This window comes from Zeus faber (assembly GCF_960531495.2).
Source record: "Zeus faber genome assembly, chromosome: 20".
In the NCBI taxonomy this organism is placed as follows: domain Eukaryota; kingdom Metazoa; phylum Chordata; class Actinopteri; order Zeiformes; family Zeidae; genus Zeus; species Zeus faber.
In genome coordinates, this window is record NC_137207.1 from 27,419,735 (window position 1) to 27,442,234 (window position 22,500).

The 22,500-nt window shown below is 44.2% G+C and overlaps 2 protein-coding genes across 5 annotated transcripts in view; one reads left to right on the forward strand and one right to left on the reverse strand.

The window, feature by feature from the left end:
* Window positions 1–17,551, forward strand: part of LOC307246013 (myosin-binding protein C, fast-type-like) — a 28,021-nt gene extending 10,470 nt beyond the window's left edge. For all 4 annotated transcript variants that reach the window (XM_080021784.1, XM_080021782.1, XM_080021783.1 and 1 more), the window contains 26 exons: window positions 1,727–1,795; window positions 1,872–2,020; window positions 2,130–2,247; window positions 2,588–2,636; window positions 2,994–3,053; window positions 3,928–4,097; window positions 4,213–4,345; window positions 5,191–5,315; window positions 6,053–6,158; window positions 6,258–6,427; window positions 6,539–6,704; window positions 6,822–6,928; window positions 7,817–7,846; window positions 8,004–8,146; window positions 8,427–8,586; window positions 9,209–9,313; window positions 10,007–10,195; window positions 10,521–10,655; window positions 11,345–11,512; window positions 11,615–11,703; window positions 12,192–12,387; window positions 12,770–12,909; window positions 13,303–13,462; window positions 13,650–13,786; window positions 15,641–15,827; window positions 17,452–17,551. In XM_080021784.1, coding sequence (XP_079877910.1) covers window positions 1,727–1,795; window positions 1,872–2,020; window positions 2,130–2,247; window positions 2,588–2,636; window positions 2,994–3,053; window positions 3,928–4,097; window positions 4,213–4,345; window positions 5,191–5,315; window positions 6,053–6,158; window positions 6,258–6,427; window positions 6,539–6,704; window positions 6,822–6,928; window positions 7,817–7,846; window positions 8,004–8,146; window positions 8,427–8,586; window positions 9,209–9,313; window positions 10,007–10,195; window positions 10,521–10,655; window positions 11,345–11,512; window positions 11,615–11,703; window positions 12,192–12,387; window positions 12,770–12,909; window positions 13,303–13,462; window positions 13,650–13,786; window positions 15,641–15,827; window positions 17,452–17,474 — 3,284 coding nt within the window. In that variant the 3' untranslated portion in view covers window positions 17,475–17,551. The remainder of the gene's footprint in view (window positions 1–1,726; window positions 1,796–1,871; window positions 2,021–2,129; window positions 2,248–2,587; window positions 2,637–2,993; window positions 3,054–3,927; window positions 4,098–4,212; window positions 4,346–5,190; window positions 5,316–6,052; window positions 6,159–6,257; window positions 6,428–6,538; window positions 6,705–6,821; window positions 6,929–7,816; window positions 7,847–8,003; window positions 8,147–8,426; window positions 8,587–9,208; window positions 9,314–10,006; window positions 10,196–10,520; window positions 10,656–11,344; window positions 11,513–11,614; window positions 11,704–12,191; window positions 12,388–12,769; window positions 12,910–13,302; window positions 13,463–13,649; window positions 13,787–15,640; window positions 15,828–17,451) is intronic.
* Window positions 17,552–18,163: 612 nt separating this feature from the next.
* Window positions 18,164–22,500, reverse strand: part of LOC307245687 (testicular acid phosphatase homolog) — a gene marked incomplete at its 3' end in the record, with an annotated part of 12,907 nt that continues 8,570 nt past the window's right edge. The window contains exons 6-10 of the mRNA XM_080021334.1: window positions 22,125–22,257; window positions 19,868–19,953; window positions 19,674–19,780; window positions 18,539–18,714; window positions 18,164–18,273 (exon numbers count right to left, since the gene is read on the reverse strand). Coding sequence (XP_079877460.1) covers window positions 18,164–18,273; window positions 18,539–18,714; window positions 19,674–19,780; window positions 19,868–19,953; window positions 22,125–22,257 — 612 coding nt within the window. The remainder of the gene's footprint in view (window positions 18,274–18,538; window positions 18,715–19,673; window positions 19,781–19,867; window positions 19,954–22,124; window positions 22,258–22,500) is intronic.

Consider the following 22,500-nt stretch of genomic DNA (forward strand, 5'->3'; position numbering starts at 1 on the left):
ATAACCTCTGGGTAAATGTTACCCTATAACCAGAGGCTTCTGAAGTTACTTGTCCGGTTTATACCAACCCTAAAATTACCTCATCTTCTCCCTATTCCACACTTGGGTTTGGGCTTTGGGGCGGGTGTTCTATTTGGAGATCTGGTTGTCTGCACTCGGACATTCCCCTCTTGGTGACCCCTGGAGACGCAGTAACTTGAGAGCAGATCGTGAGATGGATCTCATGGGTATAGTTGTGATTTCCAAAGGGAGTTGCTCTTATTTGTGCGTTGTGTATACCAACGGAAACAGATGACCGGTCGAGTCTGTGTAAAACCAAAGCAGGCTCTATAACACGCAGTAGCTGCAGCTGCAGGAAGAGAATCTGACTACAAAACTAGAGCACAAATGAAGGAAACCCATATACATCCAGCGCCAGCGACTGGTTGAGGTTTTAATCATGAAGAAGGGAAAGTGTCGCCGGTCTCCCGTGGTTTGTTTTTTGTGCTAATTAGAGCATCCAGCGAAAGCAGTCAAAGTAATTTCAAGTAGACGTCTGTCCCTAGTGGGCTGACGAAAACTGCAGTCGTCAAAGGACTCCATCACTTTGTGTATGGACTTTATGTCCGTCCTGATGTTTTCTCCAATCATAGTGTTAATAATGAATCATCCTGTCTCACTGACCGACGCTACAATGACAACAACAGATTGTTGTACTTTCCATATTTTTAACTGATTGTCTGTGTACTTTCCTCGCCCTCGTCCAGTAACAGTACAACATTGTGCTGTGCATTTTGATTGCATGAGGATGGAATATGAAATATCATGAATGCAGTTGTTTTGCACCTTGTGACGGGTCGGCGACAACGTTCCATCCAGATCTGGTTTGTGTGACTCCACTTTACTATGGTTGGATAACCTATCATGGAGAGCTTCCCAAACCGTGGACTTGTTGCCATGTTTGAGGAGCTTGACTGTGCGGTGCTGAACTGATGTTGCTGTGCTTCCTGTACTCTGCATTCCCCTTCTTGCTGGAGGAGACACCAAACCACTGGTTGTGAAAGGGTTTTGAAAGCTTCCAGGAGGGACGGTGACTCGTCCTCATGTCTCCTTGACCGATCGCAGCACACATCTGTTGGTGTTTGAGGATGAGGATCGATCGATTTGATCGAATGGAAGATGGCAGCGGTTGTATTCCCCTGATAAGTGGATGTCACCGTATCAGAGGTTTGAAGGGACGTTTAAATACATCTCTGAGTGAAGATCCTCCAGAATGGGATGAAGCACAGTTTGTAAAGTCAGCGACACAGAGTTCCAGATTCCACCTCCGCGACAAGTCTGGATGAAGGTCTCACTTTGAATGTTTCTAACTTCCTGCTCTCAGGTCCAACCATTGAAATGTGATCTTCATTCTGGTGAAGAATGAAGGATCTGTGTTGAACTCCTGATGGAGACCAGAAGGAACCTTCTGAGCGTTGTCTTCCTGTGTCCATGTTGGTTCAGGAGTGTAACAATAACACAGCAATAAATACAGTGATGGTGATAACATGTCATAATGCTAATACTTTCTGGTAATAGCTAATAAGGTGATAAGGGCACTAATAAGGTGATAAGGGCACTAATATAGTAATAATGTTAATGATATGGTAATAACAGTAAAACTGTGCTGACAATGGTCCGAACATGGTGGTAACCATAACAACGTGGTTATAATATCAGGTCATAAATGTGTTGGTCTCTCCTTCAGAGTCTGAGAAGACTGAACTCACTGGACTCTTCGTGGAAAAACCACCGGAGAGCATGGTTGCTCTTACAGGTTAGACACCTGAGAGACAGACAGGCAGGCAGACAAACAGACAGACAGGAGGTTAACTGAGCCGTCTGTCTGCCAGGCAAGGATGTGACCTTCATGGCCAAGGTGGATTCCACCACGCTGACCAGGAAGCCCACCATGAAGTGGCTGAAGGGGAAGTGGCTGGACCTGGGGAGCAAGGCGGGGAAGCACCTGCAGTTCAAAGAGACCTACGACAGGAACACCAAGGTGGGTGAGACGGGGGGGGGGGGGGGGGGGGGGGTTAGGGAGCAAAGTGTACACACACACACACACACACACACACACACACACTGAGCTCCTCATCCTCCTCCTCCAGATCTACACGTATGAGATGAAGATCATCAAGGTGGTTCCTGGAGACGCTGGAGGATACCGCTGTGAGGTGACGGCCAAGGACAAGTTTGACAGCAGCACCTTCGAAATCTCTGTGGAGGGTGAGACCAGAATGAATACAGAGCTCATCTGGGTTGAATCATCTGGGTTGAATCATCTGGGTTGAATCATCTGGGTTGAATCATCTGGGTTGAATCATCTGGGTTGAATCATCTGGGTTGGATCATCTGGGTTGAATCATCTGGGTTGGATCATCTGGGTTGGATCATCTGGGTTGAATCATCTGGGTTGGATCATCTGGGTTGAATCATCTGGGTTGAATCATCTGGGTTGAATCATCTGGGTTGAATCATCTGGGTTGGATCATCTGGGTTGAATCATCTGGGTTGGATCATCTGGGTTGAATCATCTGGGTTGAATCCATGTTATTTTTCTCCACAGCTGCACATCAGGAGGAGACGGCTGATGTCCTGTCTGCCTTCAAGAGGGCGTGAGTTCCCAGTGTGTGTGTGTGTGTGTTGTAATTACACCTGGTGAAGCAGTGCACGTGTGCTGAATGATCTGTCAGTGCAGGATTCAGTTTTCTGTTGCGGAATGATATCCCTGTTTGTCTGTCTGTCTGTCTGTCTGTCTGTCTGTCTGTCTGTCTGTCTGTCTGTCTGTCTCCCTATATCACTGCAATACATATGTTTGACTTGACCAACCCTCTCGTGGCTTGATAGTGTGTACGGCTGGATATTCAGCCAAACCAGTTTGTTTGGTATTGTTTTGTTGTCATGTCTGACTGTTCTGAGTGTTATTGTGTAAAATAAAGAGCTGAACCTGAACTGAACTGTCTCACTGCCAGTGATGCAGGAGAGGACGACGGGGATCTGGACTTCAGCGCTCTGCTGAAAGCCACCAAGAAGTAAGTCCTGAACCTAGAGAGTCCTGATTGGACCACAGAGCAACCACTGGGATACGAGCTGTAGAGGACCTACCAGTGACCATGTGACCTACCAGTGACCATGCCACATGCTAGTGACCATGCCACATGTTTGTGACTATGTGACATGCTAGTGACCACGCGACATGCTAGTGACATGCCACATGCTAGTGACTATGTGCCATGCCAGTGACCATGCCACATGCTAGTGACTGTGCCATGCCAGTGACCATGCCACATGCTAGTGACTGTGCCATGCCAGTGACCATGCCACATGCTAGTGACTATGTGACATGCCAGTGACCATGCCACATGCTAGTGACTATGTGACATGCCAGTGACCATGCCACATGCTAGTGACTATGTGACATGCCAGTGACCATGCCACATGCTAGTGACTATGTGACATGCCAGTGACCATGCCACATGCTTGTGACTATGTGACATGCCAGTGACCATGCGACATGCTAGTCACTATGTGACATGCCAGTGACCAAGCAACATGCTAGTAACAATGTGACATGCTTGTAACCACATTTAGAAAGACTGTATACCAATTTTGTTGTTTGTTGGTATTATGAAAGCGGCCATCGAACATGCAAAGCTCTGTTGAAACCTCCCCCCATGAACTGGGACCTCCCCCCAAGGACTGCTAGTTTGTTGGCTTGGGTTTTGGACATTGTTTTAAACATCTAAAGAGATGTTTACCTAACCCAGTCTTCCAGTCTTCCAAATCTGCTCCAACACACCTGATTCAGCTTTTGGTCATGGGAAAGTTGTGCAACAGGAGAGGTTGAGGTTGAACTTGCAGGGCAGGATGGGAAACACAGAGTCAGGCTCTGTGTGTTTGTTCCAGGAGGAAGAAGCCGGTAGAGGAGAAGCCTGAGATTGACGTGTGGGAGCTCCTGAAGAGTGCTCACCCCAGCCAGTACGAGAAGATCGCCTTCGAGCACGGCATCACCGACCTGAGGGGCATGCTCAAACGCCTGAAGAAGATGAAGACGGTGGAGCCCAAGCAGAGCGAAGGTACAACGATTGGAACCAGATCTTCCTGTTTATTGTATGTTTGTGGTTGCAGATTAGACTTTGTGTGGAGAAGCAACGCCTCCTTGTAGTGCTGATTGTCCCTGTCTGTCCTCAGCCTTCCTGAAGAGGTTGGACTCCTGCTACTCAGTGGAAAAGGGGAAGAAGATTGTCCTGACCTGTGAGGTGGTGGACCCCAAATCCCAGGTCAGATGGTTGAAGAACGGCCAGGAAATCAAACCCTCGGCTAAGTACGTCTGCCCGCCGTTTCACCCCTCGCGTGACTTGTTCGGCTAAGCTAAGCAAATTGTGCAACCACAGAAAATCTTATGGGAAGTCATAATGAGCTGGTGAGAAAGGCTCTGCTGCATTTAGCTCCACTGGACCAAAACACTAAAGCTCTGAAAGCTGATCTTTAAGTAAGATTATAACTTCAAAGTACGCCACATCATCAGCGCTAATTAAGCTGAAAATTGTCAATCACAATGTTGATAACTCAGAGGATGCTTTTAGTTGTTTTTCTGCCTGGGAGCAAAGAAGATATCAAGTTAGAGATGGAGGGCTGGGCTCTCTGAAATGAAGCTGCCATCTTAGATCAGCCTCTGTCCGCTGATTGTTGTGCCAGCTCAGCGTTAATAAAGACCTCAGGTCAGAGCGCGTCACAGTCCCGTGGGTGACTCACCACTCATTTCAGAGTTAACGGCACAGAAAGACCAAACCTAGACCTCAGACTACCCAGGTTTTTGGCGATCCCACCAGTCATCTGCATGAAATCAACATGAAACATGTTTTGAAGACGACCTCATGAGAACGGGCTGTGTAGGAGCTGAACATTCCTAAATCATAAACCCAGTTTGAGCTCTGGGCCGCTAGTGATGAAAGGTTTGACTCGTTGTTGAGATTCAGTTCTTGACGAGTCGTGTTGTTCCATTCGTCCGATTCTTGTTGTGTATGGAATTGAATTGTCATAGGAAACTTTCTCTCAAAATGACCCTTTTTCTTTTTGGTGGAGTGACTCCCAACTCCTCATTTCAAAGATGTGTTCGCCATGAACAAACCGTCTACGAGTCTTGCGTCACCACGGTGTGTTTGCCAGGTACATCATGGAGGTCAACGGGAACATCCGGACACTCACCATCAACCGGACGACGCTGGCCGACGACGCCGCCTACGAGTGTGTGATCGGAGAAGAGAAGTGCTTCACGGAGGTGTTTGTCAAAGGTACGGACGGAGAAGCAGCACCACAGACCGTCCGGTGGTGGGAGTCCTTCAATCTGAAAAGAAGTTAATTCTGTATTTTCCGCTGTGCCTGTGAAATGAGAGGCTTTCTAAAAGAAACGCCTTGTCTCCCGTCAGTGTAACGTATCCAAAATATTAACCCGGTATTGCCCCCTGATGGATGGGAATGGGAGCACGATCGTGACGGAGAAGCAAAAAAATGGAGGAAACTCCCGTTTCCCTACGAATACTGTCGGTCTCACTGTGTTCAAATATCACTGGTTACTCATAGCTACCAAAAATAGATTGAAAATGTTAAAATTGTATTTGAACATTATAACGTTTATTTAAAGTGAAATGCGTTTTCTCACAATAAATATTATATATTTATATTTATTTATTAAATATAAGGGGGCGGTGCATTTTCACGCCTCCATTGACTTGAATGTCTTTCAGCTGAGCCAACGTGCCGAGCATACCTTGATGTGTATGAGGCGTAAGTGAAGCAGTAAAGGTTCATTCAACCACCAAGTGATTGTTCCAGGAAGCGTCCACTCCACAATGTCATTCTGGAGGATTTACGCAATTTTTGCATAGCACCAGCATTTTACTCATAAAAGTTGATGTCGGTCATGATCAATAATGATCATAAACCCATCTCCGGTTTTGGACGGAACCAGTAGGGAAGCCAACCTTCAGGCGATCGCTAACACCCTCCTTTGTCCCCCTGCTGGTCCCAGAGCCGCCCGTGACCATCACTAAGCTGATGGACGATTACCACGTGGTCGTGGGAGAGCGGGTGGAGTTCGAGATCGAGGTTTCTGAAGAGGGCGCTCACATCATGTGGTGAGCGAAGAAGGCCTGAAAACCGTCCATTGGACCGGAACCGGAAGGTTCTCCGATTCTCACGTTCTTGTCCGTGCTTGTTCAAAACGTTGTACTCAGGTTCTACGAGGACCAGGAGCTCCACAGAGACGCAAACACAGCCAAGTACCGCTTCAAGAAGGACGGGATCAAGCACACCCTGGTCATCCAGGAGGCCATGCTGGAGGACATCGGGATGTACCATGCCTGGACCAACGGGGGGCACACCAAGGGAGAGCTGGAGGTGGAAGGTACCAAGATCACTGGGTTCTGCTGAAGCTCCTCCGCCCCTGAGAGCGGTTGTTTCAAGCAGGACGGAGGCTGCCGGTGGGGTTCATCTCATCACATCTGTGTCTTCTCAGAGAAGGAGCTGGAGGTTCTGCAGGACATCGCCGATCTGACGGTGAAGGCCACGGACCAGGCGATGTTCAAGTGCGAGGTGTCCGACGAGAAGGTGACTGGGAAGTGGTTCAAGGACGGGGTGGAGGTCCTGGCCAGCGACCGCATTAAGATGAGCCACATCGGGAGGTAGGGGCGGAGGAGGTTTGAGGAGCGGTCGTTATAATCTCTTCAATCCCAAGTTTTGTCCATGACTTGAGGTGGATTTGGAGCTGCTTTGAGGATGCCCTCACTGTCCGGCTGCAGGATTCATCGTCTGGTCATCGACAACGTGAAGCCTGATGATGCAGGAGACTACACTTTCATCCCCGACGGCTACGCCCTGTCACTCTCTGCCAAACTCAACTTCCTGGGTGAGGTTTGTTTGAGGGTTCATGAGAGTTTGGCAGGTTCAGGGCTCACAGCCATGTTTATTAACTTTGTGATGACATCACTAAGTAGTTTCTGATTTCCATGAATCAGTGAATGAACCTGTTGCATCCGTCAAACAATGATGTGTGAATCTTTGTGACATTCCATTTTATTCTGTTTCATATTCTGATGAATGGACTAATAAGGCTTTGTAATTTTAACATTTCAATTAATTTCAATATATATATATAGAAAAAAAGGCTATTTACATGTATAATTTTAATTCAATGTCATTTCACTAACTTATATATTGATTCGAGGGACAGATTTAACAATTTATTATAAACATGCAGCGGGTCACATAAAATTGAGTTTTTTTCCAAAGATCAATCTGAATAGGATGAAAAAATTATACTTAATAAATAATAAACATGTAATCTAATAATTTATCAGCTTCATGATATCATATATCATCATATTATATCATATTTTATCATCATATTATATCATATTATATATCATATTATAACATATCATATATCATATTATATGATGTTATATCATCATATTATATGATGTTATAGCATCATATTATAATATATTATATCATATTATATCATATTTAACATATTATATCATATTATATCATATTATATCATATATCATATTATATGATGTTATATCATCATATTATAATATATTATATCATATAATATCATATAATATCATATTATATCATATTATATCATATTATATCATATTATAACATATTATAACATATTATATCATATTATAACATATTATAACATATTATATCATATATATATATCATCATATATCATATCTTGATATTATATCATATTATTTTCATTTTCTCCTTCTCTGAACAGAAATCAAGATCGACTACGTGCCCAGACAAGGTAGGCCACTGTATCTTCCTCCTCTCCCTCCTCTTCATCCTCTTCCTTCTCTTCATCTTCAATCCTCTTCCTCTTCTTCCTCCTCTTCCTCTTCTTCCTCCTCTCCCTCCTCTTCCTCCTCTTCCTCTTCTCCCTCCTCTTCTTCTCCTCCGCTCAGACCCGCCCAAGATCCACCTGGACACCACAGGAAACATGGTGTCCCAGAACACCATCATCGTGGTTGCGGGCAACAAGCTCCGCCTGGACGTGGAGATCAGCGGCGAGCCGGCTCCAACCGTGGTCTGGTCCAAGGGAGACCAGGTAACCATGGCAACCAGCAACGCTATTTCTGTTATTATGTCATTACTCTGTTATTACTATGTTACTACTATACAAGTACATGCTATTTCTACTTTATTACTACGCTTTTACTTCATCATTATGTTATTACTCTATAACTACTATGTTATTGCTAAGCTTTGACTTTTATGTATCATTCTTTTTTTGGATACATTGATGGAATTATTGTAAAATAATACGTTATTTGTAACGTTGAATCTCTCCTCACGCTAACGAGTCGTTGTGACTTCCTGTCCGACAGCCAATCACGGAGACAGAGGGGCGTATCCGGGTGGAGTCCAGGAAGGACCTGAGCTGCTTCGTGATTGAGGGGGCGGAGCGGGACGATGAGGGGAACTACACCATCTGCGTCACCAACCCGGTGGGCGAGGACAAGGCGGTGCTGTTCATCAAGATCGTGGGTGAGCGGAGCACCGCCTGGTGGTGCAGTCAGGAAGCCTGTTGTCATAACTCCTTCCGGGCCCTTCAGCGTCTGGTTCTTTGAAGGTTGGACTTGCAGCTAATGGGACGGTCGTACTGGACCTGCTGAGGAACAGCCTCTTGTGCAGACTTGTGCATTTCTTTAAAATACTCTTCATTTTACATTCTTCATTTTTGGATCCATTTTTCCAGGGGTTTATTGACTATTTTGGCTCCACTGATGAGGAATGTTCAAGTAACGTTACACTCTGGATTTACTGCTGTGATTACAATTGATGTGAAAGATAAAAAATGATACGTTATTTAAAACATGCTCAAAAAATAGATATGTCACATCACGTGGGACTGTAATGTGAGTTTCATGCTTTCCAAAAGTAGACTGGATGTTTTTAAGGCTTTGTTTGTTTCTCCATGGGGACGTGTAATAACAGTTTACAGTTGTTAATGCTGGAACCAACATTTTGATCCGTCCTGAGTTGGAAAACAGAAAATTGATCTTCTTTGCTGGAATAACACTGTTCAACCATTTGTGTTGACATCTCAGCAGATCAATCAATTAATTATAGTAATTAATTCATAACCTGTTTTAATTCTGTAATTCAGATGTGCCTGACCCCCCCGAGCACGTCAAGTGCAACTCGGTAGGAGAGGACTCCGCCTCCATCACTTGGGAGCCGCCCTCCTTTGACGGAGGAGCGCCGGTCAAAGGTGAGCCCATAATAATACACAATAATATAATAACACTATTACAACATAATAACACTATTACATCATAATAATACTATTCCAACATAATAACACTATTACAACATAATAACACTATTACATCATAATAACACTATTACATCATAATAACACTATTACATCATAATAACACTCTTCCAACATAATAACACTATTCCAACATAATAACACTATTACATCATAATAACACTATTACAACATAATAACACTATTACATCATAATAACACTATTACAACATAATAACACTATTACATCATAATAACACTATTACATCATAATAACACTCTTCCAACATAATAACACTCTTCCAACATAATAACACTATTCCAACATAATAACACTATTACATCATAATAACACTATTACATCATAATAACACTCTTCCAACATAATAACACTATTCCAACATAATAACACTATTACATCATAATAACACTCTTCCAACATAATAACACTCTTCCAACATAATAACACTATTACATCATAATAACACTATTACAACATAATAACACTATTACATCATAATAACACTATTACATCATAATAACAGTATTCCAACATAATAACACTATTACATCATAATAACACTATTACATCATAATAACACTATTACATCATAACACTATTAACACTAGTAATATCACCCTCTCTCTCAGGATACCTGATGGAGAGGAAGAAGAAGGGATCGTCCCGGTGGACGAAGCTCAACTTTGACGTGTACAACTCAACGTCCTACGAGGCCAAGAGGATGATCGAGGGCGTCCTGTACGAGATGAGGGTGTTTGCCGTCAACAGCATCGGCCTGTCGCCGCCCAGCCTCACCTCCAAGCCCTTCATGCCCATCGGTGGGGTGGACTTGGGCTTTTATTTTACCCCAGACCTTTTCATTTAACCCCCGATTTTTTTTATTTAACCGTGTCAAAAATGCATCGAAGTTTTACAAAAATGTGCTTGGAATTCGTCCACACCAACATATCGAGGCACTTAGGTCTCTAATTGACTCTTTGTTTCTAGTGATAAGTTTTAAGCTGGGTCATTTTGACCAGATTCATATATTCTAGGGTTAAAATATTTTTGTCAAATCAAAAATCTCACCTTTGTATTCATCATCCCACTGCTTCACTGTTCACTCTTTACCTCCCTCCCTCCCTCCTTCACTCCCTCCCTCAGCTCCCACCAGCGAGCCCACTCGCCTGCAGGTCCACGATGTGACCAACAGCACCTGCACGTTGAAGTGGTTGGCACCGGAGAAGATCGGCGCTGGAGGTCTGGACGGTTACATCATTGAGTACTGCAAAGAGGGAGGTAAAGACCCATCCCTCCATCCCTCCATCCCTCCGTCCCTCCGTCCATCCCTCCATCCCTCGGTCCATCCCTCCATCCCTCGGTCCATCCCTCCTCCACTCTGCATGTGTTCTGCCCTCCCACAACAGTCCTCATCAAGGTCTCAAAATGTCTTAAATTTACAAATATTAGGCCTTGAATGTCATTAAATTGTCTCAGATTTGAATTGATCAGGTTTTAATTCGTTAAGATTTTGTCTGATTTTATTCATCTTTATTCATTTATCTAAATCAAAAAAAAAAAAAAAAAAAAGTACCTTCTGCATCAGAATAAAGAATTTGGATGTTATAAAATCACTGGACCTGATACTTGAGAGACTGTCTTAAAAATATAAAGAATATTACATTAAACATTTTAATAATTGTCTTTAAGCCTTAATATCTTATTTATGGGAGAGTCATTTCCTAAATCACAACACAGACTTGCGTTAGAAAAAGTTAACTGAGATACTTAGTCTTCGTTTCTACTTCTTCCATTGACTTCCATCCAGTTTGAGGTTTTCTGTATTAGCATCTAGTGGCCGTGAGATGAACTGCAGATCGAAACACTTCAACGTTGGCGTCAACACTCTGCTGTAATGGCTGCCTGATCTGGTTTCCTCCTTCCTTCTTCTTCTCCTTCCCCTTCTTTTTCTTCTTCTGCTGCTCCAGACACAGAGTGGGTGGTGGCCAACCAGGAGCTCTGCGAGCGCCAGGGCTACGTGGTGCGTGGACTTCCTGTCGGCGAGAAGATCAACTTCCGGGTCATGGCCAAAAACATAGCCGGTTGCAGCCCACCCGCCATGCTGGGGCAGCCCGTCACCATCAGGGAGATCATGGGTGAGTCCTGGGTGGAAGCTCCAGAAGACGCTTCGTGCTCCAGTTCCATCCTGCGGTCTCACATCTTCTAGTTTAACCAGAACTTCCATCTCCCACCTCTAGAACTTCCCAAAATCCGACTTCCCCGGGAGCTCAGAACCAAGTACATCAGGAGGGTCGGAGAAAAGATCAACCTGGTCATCCCCTTCCAGGTGAGGGACGCCTCCACCCCCGGGATCCACCTCCAGGGGCAGCCTGGCTGGAGCGCTTGTGTCGGAGACGGAAAGCAGGAGAGATCGACTTTAAAGATGATGTCATAGACTGACAGAGCTTATGTCACAGTCATTTCATGGTCTTTCATTTGGAGAAGAATTCAATTCCCTTGTTTTGGATGATTTGAAAACAGATAGGTTTATAAAATAACACCTGGATGAGGAGGAATCAGTCATTCAATTTTCGGCCATCAAGCTCATACACTGAAAGAAGTAAAAAGACACCTTCAATCATTTTAAGATTTGCCTTCAATTTGAACTCTGGGAACTGACCGGGACATGAACTTACTGAACATAAAACGTACTAAACATTAAATAGATCATGCAAAACTTAGGGAAACAGTTAGTGCAGCCAAGCACACGTATATTAAGTTGAAGGTTTCTGGCTGCAGTAGCGCTACCGTCCTGAACCCTGCCGCCTTCCTCAGGGGAAGCCCCGCCCCGTCGCCACCTGGTACAAGGACGGGCAGCCCGTCGACACCAAGACGGTGGGCGTGAGAAACTCCAACGTGGACTCCATCCTGTTCATCCGCTCGGCCGAGAGGGAACATTCCGGAAAGTACGAGCTGGTCCTGCAGATCGAGAACATGGAGGACCGGGCCAACATCGACATCCGGATCGTTGGTGAGAGAGCGGTTCTGCTCCCAAAGGATCCTGAGAGGAAATGAGATAGTCGACAACCAGAGACCAGTTCTGCTTCCAGAGAGCTCTAACAGGCTGATGGTTGAGTGGAACGCTTCTGTTTCTAGGACGGTTCTGCTCGTTCATCGTATTATTTGCTGTGATTTTAAGTTTGGAATGTTTCTTTCTCCGGGCGGTCTCAAGATGTTTTTAAATTATAGTTATTCTATTTTTATTTGTAGTCGTCATCGCACCGATGAGACTGGAGGAGACCCTGAACAATGTCGTTGTATTTTTGGCCTCCCTCGACTGGAACCTGTGCCTCACTGGGACTGACTCCAGCCTCTTGGGTTTTCTTGTTTTCTTCTTGTTTTCTGCCGCTCAGATAAACCAGGACCTCCGCTGAAGGTTCGCGTCACGGACGTCTGGGGCTTCAATGCTGCTCTGGAGTGGGATCCCCCGAAGGATAATGGCAACTGTGACATCAGTGGCTACACCATTCAGAAGGCGGACAAGAAGACCATGGTGAGCCCAGTACACACCAGTACACACCAGTACACACCTTAGCTCTCAGTCTTTATCATCTTTCTTCATCTTTCTAAGTCTTTTTTTTTCATGGTCTCTACTCTTTAACTCTAAATTTTCATCAGTGTTTCCCAGTTCTTCTCAGTCTTTTCTTTCTAAATCTTTTCCTGTCATTGTCAACTTTTCCCAGCCCTTTTCAGTCCTTCAAAGTCTTTCTTAGTCTTTCCCAGCTCAGTCCTTCCCAATACATCCCAGTACAATTCAGTTAAAAAGCCAGAAACCAGTTCAGTGCTAATTGTTTTTCTTTTCTTATCATTTCAAGCATCTTTCCATTATTTTGAGTAGTAGTCAATGGCATAACTATTGATCCCTAATCATGATTGGTCACGATAGGAGTGGTACACCGTCTACGAGCGCAACCGCAGGACCAACTGCACGGCCTCAGACCTTATCATGGGGAACGAGTACCTGTTCAGGGTCTACAGCGAAAACCTGTGTGGGCAGAGCGAGGAGCCCTGCCCTGGCAAGAACACCGCCGTCATTGCCAAGACCGGTGGGTGTGCACGTGACAAACTGAGGAAGGAAGATACGCGCTTTAAGTTTAGAAGACGTAAAAATGATAGCTTTCACACATTAAGATGAGACCAACGAGACCAGTCCAACATGTATCTCGAGTGCTGCTGCCAGTACTGCTGCTTTGATAAAGTTGATCTTGAGTCAGACTACGTGGCCCCCTGCAGGCCTGGAGTACAAGCCGCCCTCCTACAAGGAGAAGGACGTCAGCTGCGTCCCCAAGTTCACGCAGCCGCTGGTGGACCGCTCGGTGGTGGCGGGGTACAGCACGGCCATCAGCTGCTCCGTTAAGGGATTCCCAAAGGTACGCATGTGTATTCAATATCAGTGTCAGTGAAATATGTGACCCCCCGCAGCAAAACTCGCCGTCTCGCGCATTTCTAAAATGGCCAGGAGCAGCCAAATAAGTTGAAAAAACCTTTCTTGAAGGAAAATTTGATTTTTCCAGATTCAGTTCCTTTGTTTTTTTTTCTTATCTCTCAACGTATTTTCAAAACCAAGTTTGATTTATAAATAGTAGAAAAATGTTAAACCGTCGAGTTAAATATTCCCCTTAGATGACATGAGGAACGCTGAACAATGACGATTGATGGTTTCCTTCAAATTAGGGCGTCCAGGTGAAGATCATTCCTCCATATTCCATGTGATGTGAAGTCACAATGTGGAACCGTTTTGATAGAGTTCAAGCTTTAAATCGTAGTACTTTTACACACACGGAGACACCATTGTGGAGGGGGCGTGTACCAACGTGTACCATCAAGTAAGAACTGCTGATGTCACTGAAGTCGCTTCCGTAAACAAGACGAGGATCCGGTTTCACTTATCTGTGAAAACTTTCATTTCTCTTGTTGTTATGGATGAGGAGGAGCGGGTGGAGGAAGATCTGAATCATATCACGAAGCTTGATCTGACCAGTGCCATAGATCCAAGTCAGTGTAAGCAGCGCGTACTGGACTTCATGTTCCACCATGACAGTCAGTTCTCCCACAGTGACGCTGAATGTGATATTACTCCGGACTTGGAGAACATTTCAAATAGCGGATTTCAAACTTAATGTGACAATGAAACAGAATATTTTCTAGAACCACTGGAGGAGACCGACCATACGCCCGTTAAAAACGGAAGAAGTTGATGACGTGATGAAGTCCGTTGAGGGTTTGTTATACAGGTTTTCAGATTTCAGATTTTCTGAGACTCATATTATTGACAGACTCTACATTTTGTTGTGTTGTCCGTATTTTTCAACTCCTAAATATTTTCACTTTTATAAAACATGTACATTCTTACTTCAGCTGTTGGTGATTGGCCCATTCAGCAGTATGTTAAGTAGCCATGAGGCTTTGTTGGTCCTCCAACCATTTGCACCGAGGGAGCTGGCTGAATTAAGCTGGTGTGGGTAAAACTCTGGAGGTGATTATGTCAGAATCACAGTTTGCCAAACACTTGTCATTAACAAGTCATAGCTTTAAAAATATTTGCTTGATTTGCCCAAGTGACACTTTGTTTGGAAGCTCTGATTTTTCACTTTCAAATGATGCAGCAAAAACAAAGTTGGAAGCCGCAAATGACTCTAAAATCTGCAGCGGGTCACATATGTGTTCATGTGTTCATTAATTGTGATACGACAATGGATTCCTTTTGGGAAGGGGGGTTCCTCTCAAAAAATATTTATAAACCCAAAATAATTCCCATAAGTGTCAAAACTGAAGTTGATGATTAATCGTCTTTACTAATTGCAATTTACAAATCAAGTATTTTTTTTTGTTGTTGTTCATTTTGTGGCACTGTCATAGCAACAAAATAACACTTGTAATAAAACATGTTGTCCTGTTGCAGAAGAATCATTCATCGGCAGGAGTCAGGAAGGGATGATGCACAGGCAGAATCAGCTTGGCAGGGAGAACAGCTCCTTCGTTCATTGTTGCTCCGATAGATTTATTTTTTTCTTAACATTTGAAGCATGTCGGCATCTTTATAAGACTACAATAATTTTTAGAACTTGATAATTGATAGTTCATTGCTATACACAATTGATGAAATTCAATAATTAATTGTGATTGATCATTATTAGTACTTTTGTTCGTGAAATATTTCTGCCCTCCAGATTATTTTAGTTATTTGAGGGTGTTTTTAATTCCCTCCCCCCTGGTCCCTCCAGCCCAAGATCATCTGGATGAAGAACAAAATGATCATCGGAGAAGATCCCAAGTTCCTGATGCAGAACCAGCAGGGAGTCCTGACGCTCAACATCCGCAAACCAAGCTCCTTCGACGGGGGGAAGTACTCGTGCATGGCCGTCAACGAGCTGGGGACGGATGAGGTGCAGTGCAAGCTGGAGATCCGAGGTACAGAGAGGGTTCTAAAAGCACTCATGTGGTTCTAAAACACTCATATGGTTCTAAAACACTTATATGGTTCTAAAACACTTATGTAGTTCTAAAACACTCATATGGTTCTTAAACACTCATATGGTTCTAAAACCCTCATGTGGGTCTAAAACACTCATATGGTTCTAAAACACTCATGTAGTTCTAAAACACTCATGTGGTTCTAAAACACTCATATGGTTCTAAAACACTAATGTGGTTCTAAAACACTCATGTGGTTCTAAAACACTCATATGGTTCTAAAACACTAATGTGGTTCTAAAACACTCATGTGGTTCTAAAACACTTATATGGTTCTAAAACACTCATGTGGTTCTAAAACACTTATATGGTTCTAAAACACTCGTGTAGTTCTAAAACACTCGTGTAGTTCTAAAACACTCATATGGTTCTAAAACACTTATATAGTTCTAAAACACTCATATGGTTCTTAAACACTCATATGGTTCTAAAACCCTCATGTGGGTCTAAAACACTCATATGGTTCTAAAACACTTGTATGGTTCTACAACACTCATGTAGTTCTAAAACACTCATGTGGTTCTAAAACACTCATATGGTTCTAAAACACTAATGTGGTTCTAAAACACTCATATGGTTCTAAAACCCTCATGTGGGTCTAAAACACTCATATGGTTCTAAAACACTTGTATGGTTCTAAAACACTCATGTAGTTCTAAAACACTCATGTGGTTCTAAAACACTCATATGGTTCTAAAACACTAATGTGGTTCTAAAACACTCATGTGGTTCTAAAACACTCATGTGGTTCTAAAACACTCATGTGGTTCTAAAACACTCATATTACATTACATTACACTGATCAGACGCTTTTATCATTACATTTACATTTAGTCATTGATCAGACGCTTTTATCCAAAGCCACTTACAATTATTCAAACAGCGACGGACGCAGCCATCAGGAGCAATGAGGGGTTAAGTGTCTTGCTCAAGGACACTACAGCATGCTAGCAGGAGGAGCCTGGGATCCAACCAGCAACCTTTACATCACTAGACCACCAGCTCTACCTCCTGAGCTACCATCCCCGTATGGTTCTAAAACACTTATAAGGTTCTAAAACAATTATGTGGTTCTAAAACTCTTATAAGGTTCTAAAACCCTAACCCTAACCCTTTAGTGTATTTCCTTATATTACATCTGGTTCAAATAGAAACATAATCGAACATTGTTTTGTTGTATTCAATTTATTTGTCTCATTTTCTGGAAACATTATGGTTTCAAACACGTGGCTCAATGTGCTTCACATGAATTCTTCATGAAAATAAGACAAATACACGTGAAAATGAGGAAATGAAAGTGAAGAACACAAGTGGCTCCAGTTAATATGGAGAACAGCAATGTTTAATACTACTTTCAAAAATATAGATAGTTATGTCTGACTGTTTTCACTGTCTGTCTGTCTGTCTGTCCGTCCGCCCGCATGTCTGTCTGTCTGTCTGTCTGTCTGTCTGTCTGTCTGTCTGTCTGTCTGTCTGCCTGCCTGTCTGTCTGCCTGCCTGCCTGCCTGCCTGCCTGCCTGTCTGTCTGTCTGTCTGTCTGCCTGTCTGTCTCCTGTTCCAGTTGCCACGGATCCCAAAGACTAGAAGAAGTGGAATCCCCAGATGTTGGAACTCCAGGCACCAAAATGAATAAAAGGAAAGTTGAGGTTAAACCTCGTCAATCTGCCTCCTTCACTTTATTGTGTTTCTACTTCAATTAAAGGGTTTTAAAGGTTTCCATTAAATGAATAAGATAAATAACACGATCGCGGTCCATCGCGGTTGATGTTAATAAAGAAAGAGAAAAACAAAACGAAAACAATTGTTAAGAACAAAACAAATATATAAATTCAAAAATATTAATATGTATTTTTAATGCAACATTTCTAAATATATTTTAATTTATTTGTAAAATAAAATACAAATTAAGGGAACGTTAATGTTTTAAAGGATAGTATAATTTGGGGGCAAATTTTCCAGGAGCTAGGCTAGCTGATCCCATCTGCAGCTATGCATCGAGCTAACACAGCTAGCATTCAGCCCTTCGCTACCTCTGTACTGGACACACAGGATGGAAACTGGTGTCGAATCAGAATCTGGGAAAGACTCCCCCAGAAACAAACCCTTCAACAAAAGTAATTAATTATAAAGATAAAGTTTATTATCAGTTAATGTGATAATAAAGTCATTAGTGAATCCAGACAGTCGATTCAAAGGACCTGGCGTCGTGCATGCGTAGATACAGGTTTAAAGGCAGTTTGGCACCGAATCAGAGGTTAAAGGTCACACCACCCCTACACCCCGCGGCCGTAGTTGGCCTTCCGCCTGTGGAACGCCACGGCCACACTGACCAACAGCGCCAACGTCAGGAGGCCGACGGCAACGGCCAGAGGCACCGTGACACCTGAAGGGATACAGGTAGAGTTAGTGCATTACACTGAGACAAAAGTACAATGTCAAAAATACACCTTCACTCTATTGTATTTGGTTGTTGTCCCAAAGGTTCGGCCATTTTGTTTAAAGTGAAGAAAAACTTCATTAGCATTCAGTCAGAGTTGAGCAATCCCAAAAGAGCTTCCTACTGAACGCAGCGCTGCATCCGCAGTTGGGTGGTGCAGCGACCCTCCACACCAGGTGGGGGCGCCAGCACAGGGCTCTGTAGGTCGTACCTGCGGCGCTCCAGCGCGGCCGCACGCCGCACGCCGCCTCCCAGTCGTCCACCAGGACGTCCCGTAGGAGCTCCCGGAACAGCAGCAGGGGGCAGGAGGCAGGGCAGCCCGGCACCGGGGTCGGGAAGGGCTCGCGCCACGAATCGTTCCGGTAGAACAGCTCCAGAGAGTAAGAGCTGAGGAAACAGGAATGTTCACGTCGAAATATGTCCCCCAACACTTTGTTAAGTGGTCAGGATTTATTTGAATCCTGAATTGGATATTTATTCATCTTAATTCAGCGACTGAGAGGCTGGAAGGTGTGTTCCAGCAGGAGCTACACTAGTTGATCCAATCTGCACTTAACACAGTTAGCATGCAGTTAACATCCCTTAAATTAAAACGTGAACAAGAAGAATGTTTTGACGTCAACTATTATTATTATTATTATCACTATTATTACAATTCTTATTATTATTATTATTATTATTATTATTATTATTATTACTATTCTTATTTTTATTATTATTATTAATATTATTACTATAATAATAATAATTCTTCTTCTTATTATTATTATTATTACTATTCTTATTTTTATTATTATTTATTTTTATTACTATTATTATTATTATTATTATTATTATTATTACTACTACATTACCCATCATATTCTATTGTTATTACAATTATTATTAGTAGTAGTAGTAGTATTATGATTATTATTATTATTATTATTACTACTATTATTATTACTATTCTTCTTTTTTATTTTTTTTTATTATTATTATTACTATTATTATTATTATTATTATTATTATTATTACTATTATTATTATTATTACTATTCTTTTTAATTGGTTTTATTATTATTACTATTATTATTATTATTATTATTATTACTATTATTTTTACTATTCTTTTTATTTTTTTAATTATTATTACTATTATTATTATTATTATTATGATTATTATTATTATTATTATTACTACTATTATTATTACTATTCTTCTTTTTTAATTTTTATTATTATTATTATTATTATTACTATTATTATTATTATTATTATTATTACTATTATTATTATTACTCTTCTTTTAATTTTTTTTATTGTTATTACTATTATTTTTATTATTATTACAACTACTACATTACCCATCATATTCCTGGTAGAACTCAAACAGCTGACAGGAAGCGTACGGCGGCAGGATGCTGTTGTAGACGTCGAGCGCTGCCTGCAAGGTGAGGAGGGTGGAGTCATGCTGCAACACAAACAACGCATTAGACCAGACAGGAAGTCGTACTCGGCTCTCCAGGAAGTGCTGCTTGAGTGTGTGGTTTGCACGTACAGCTGAGTACAGGACGAACTTCAGTTTGCTGCCTTGCTCCACGGCTCTTGAGAAGTTCCTCAGAATGGTGTCGAGCAGCAGAGCAGCTGAAGGAGAGAACAGCCCCCCCGCGGTGCAACCAGGTCACAACCACTTCCTGTCTCACTGACGCAAATTATTTCAATTAGTTCAGTTCATCTGGTGTCGTTGACTTTATGGTCGTGTGTTCACTGTGGCAGAGTTAAAGTTGCCATGTGTGTCAATAAGAAAATGGAAACAGAAAAAAAGAAGAATAAATAAAGTCAAATAAATGGGACATGGATGCGCTGGAGGGGAGGCTCACAGCTTGTGTAGAGGTGCCGGATCCAATCTGGGAGGTCCCGGATCGTGTCGCGGTGGGATCGTGTTCCTGTGGGATCGTGTCGCTGTGGGATCGTGTCGCGGTGGGATCGTGTCGCGGTGGGATCGTGTCGCGGTGGGATCGTGTCGCTGTGGGATCGTGTCGCTGTGGGATCGTGTCGCTGTGGGATCGTGTCGCGGTGGGATCGTGTCGCTGTGGGATCGTGTCGCTGTGGGATCGTGTCGCGGTGGGATCGTGTTCCTGTGGGATCCTGTTCCTGTGGGATCCTGTTCCTGTGGGATCGTGTTCCTGTGGGATCGTGTTCCTGTGGGATCGTGTTCCTGTGGGATCGTGTTCCTGTGGGATCGTGTCGCGGTGGGATCGTGTCGCGGTGGGATCGTGTTCCTGTGGGATCCTGTTCCTGTGGGATCCTGTTCCTGTGGGATCGTGTTCCTGTGGGATCGTGTTCCTGTGGGATCGTGTCGCGGTGGGATCGTGTCGCGGTGGGATCGTGTTCCTGTGGGATCGTGTTCCTGTGGGATCGGTTCCCTGTGGGATCATGTCGCGTGGGATCGTGTCCCTGTGGGATCGTGTCGCGGTGGGATCGTGTCGCGGTGGGATCGTGTCGCTGTGGGATCGTGTTCCGGTGGGATCGTGTTCCTGTGGGATCGTGTTCCTGTGGGATCGTGTCGCGGTGGGATCGTGTCGCGGTGGGATCGTGTTCCTGTGGGATCCTGTTCCTGTGGGATCCTGTTCCTGTGGGATCGTGTTCCTGTGGGATCGTGTTCCTGTGGGATCGTGTCGCGGTGGGATCGTGTCGCGGTGGGATCGTGTTCCTGTGGGATCGTGTTCCTGTGGGATCGGTTCCCTGTGGGATCATGTCGCGTGGGATCGTGTCCCTGTGGGATCGTGTCGCGGTGGGATCGTGTCGCGGTGGGATCGTGTCGCGGTGGGATCGTGTCGCTGTGGGATCGTGTTCCGGTGGGATCGTGTTCCGGTGGGATCGTGTCGCTGTGGGATCGTGTCGCTGTGGGATCGTGTCGCGGTGGGATCGTGTCGCGGTGGGATCGTGTCGCTGTGGGATCGTGTCGCTGTGGGATCGTGTCGCTGTGGGATCGTGTCGCTGTGGGATCGTGTCGCGGTGGGATCGTGTCGCTGTGGGATCGTGTCGCTGTGGGATCGTGTCGCGGTGGGATCGTGTCGCGGTGGGATCGTGTTCCTGTGGGATCGTGTTCCTGTGGGATCCTGTTCCTGTGGGATCGTGTTCCTGTGGGATCGTGTTCCTGTGGGATCGTGTCGCGGTGGGATCGTGTCGCGGTGGGATCGTGTTCCTGTGGGATCGTGTTCCTGTGGGATCGGTTCCCTGTGGGATCATGTCGCGTGGGATCGTGTCCCTGTGGGATCGTGTCGCGGTGGGATCGTGTCGCGGTGGGATTGTGTCGCTGTGGGATCGTGCTCCGGTGGGATCGTGTCGCTGTGGGATCGTGTTCCTGTGGGATCGTGTCGCGGTGGGATCGTGTCGCTGTGGGATCGTGTTCCGGTGGGATCGTGTCGCGGTGGGATCGCTTTTAGGCAGGATCTGGCACAAATGAAGCCCTATGCGCGAAACAAAACCAGTCAAGGGAAAGTTTTGTCACAAGACTATATTGTTACGTATCCTTGCAAATTTTGAACTGGGTTTATGTAAATCCTGGAGCTTTCCTCGGTGGTGTACGGTGTTTACCTGTGTGTGTTCTACCGGTCGTAAAGAGAGTCGTTTAATTTTCAGATCCTCTGTTCATTTGATTTTGAAGATCAGTGAATGGTGATTCAGATGCAGCCTGTGTGTCTGGCTGCAGACACTGAGTCGACAGAATCGAACCAAGGACTCTCCCCCAGGAGCGACTCCAGAAGACCTGCTCATTTGAAAGAGCCGTTCGGTCGGACCGGCTCGCTCACCTCCGGACACCCTGGCCTTCTCCTTGCGCTTGAGGCTGAAGATGCTGAAGGAGACCTGGAAGGAGGCCATGCTCCTCAGGGTGTCCAGCACCTCGGGCGACGCCCAGCGAGGCAGCGTCAGGTTGTGGATCCTCTGCGGGAGGAGCAGGAACATCCAGAAGGTTCTTTAGAACAATGTCACAGCTTTATATATCATAAACACCACGACCCATCAAGCTAAAACATCCAAAACAGAGGTGGTCCTGGCTCCTTTGGGGCGAGAGGAGAGATCTTCAAGAGCCCCCACACTATGAATATACACTATGAATATACGCTATGAATATATGCTAGGAATATACGCTTTGAATATAGACTCTGACTATACACTATGAATATT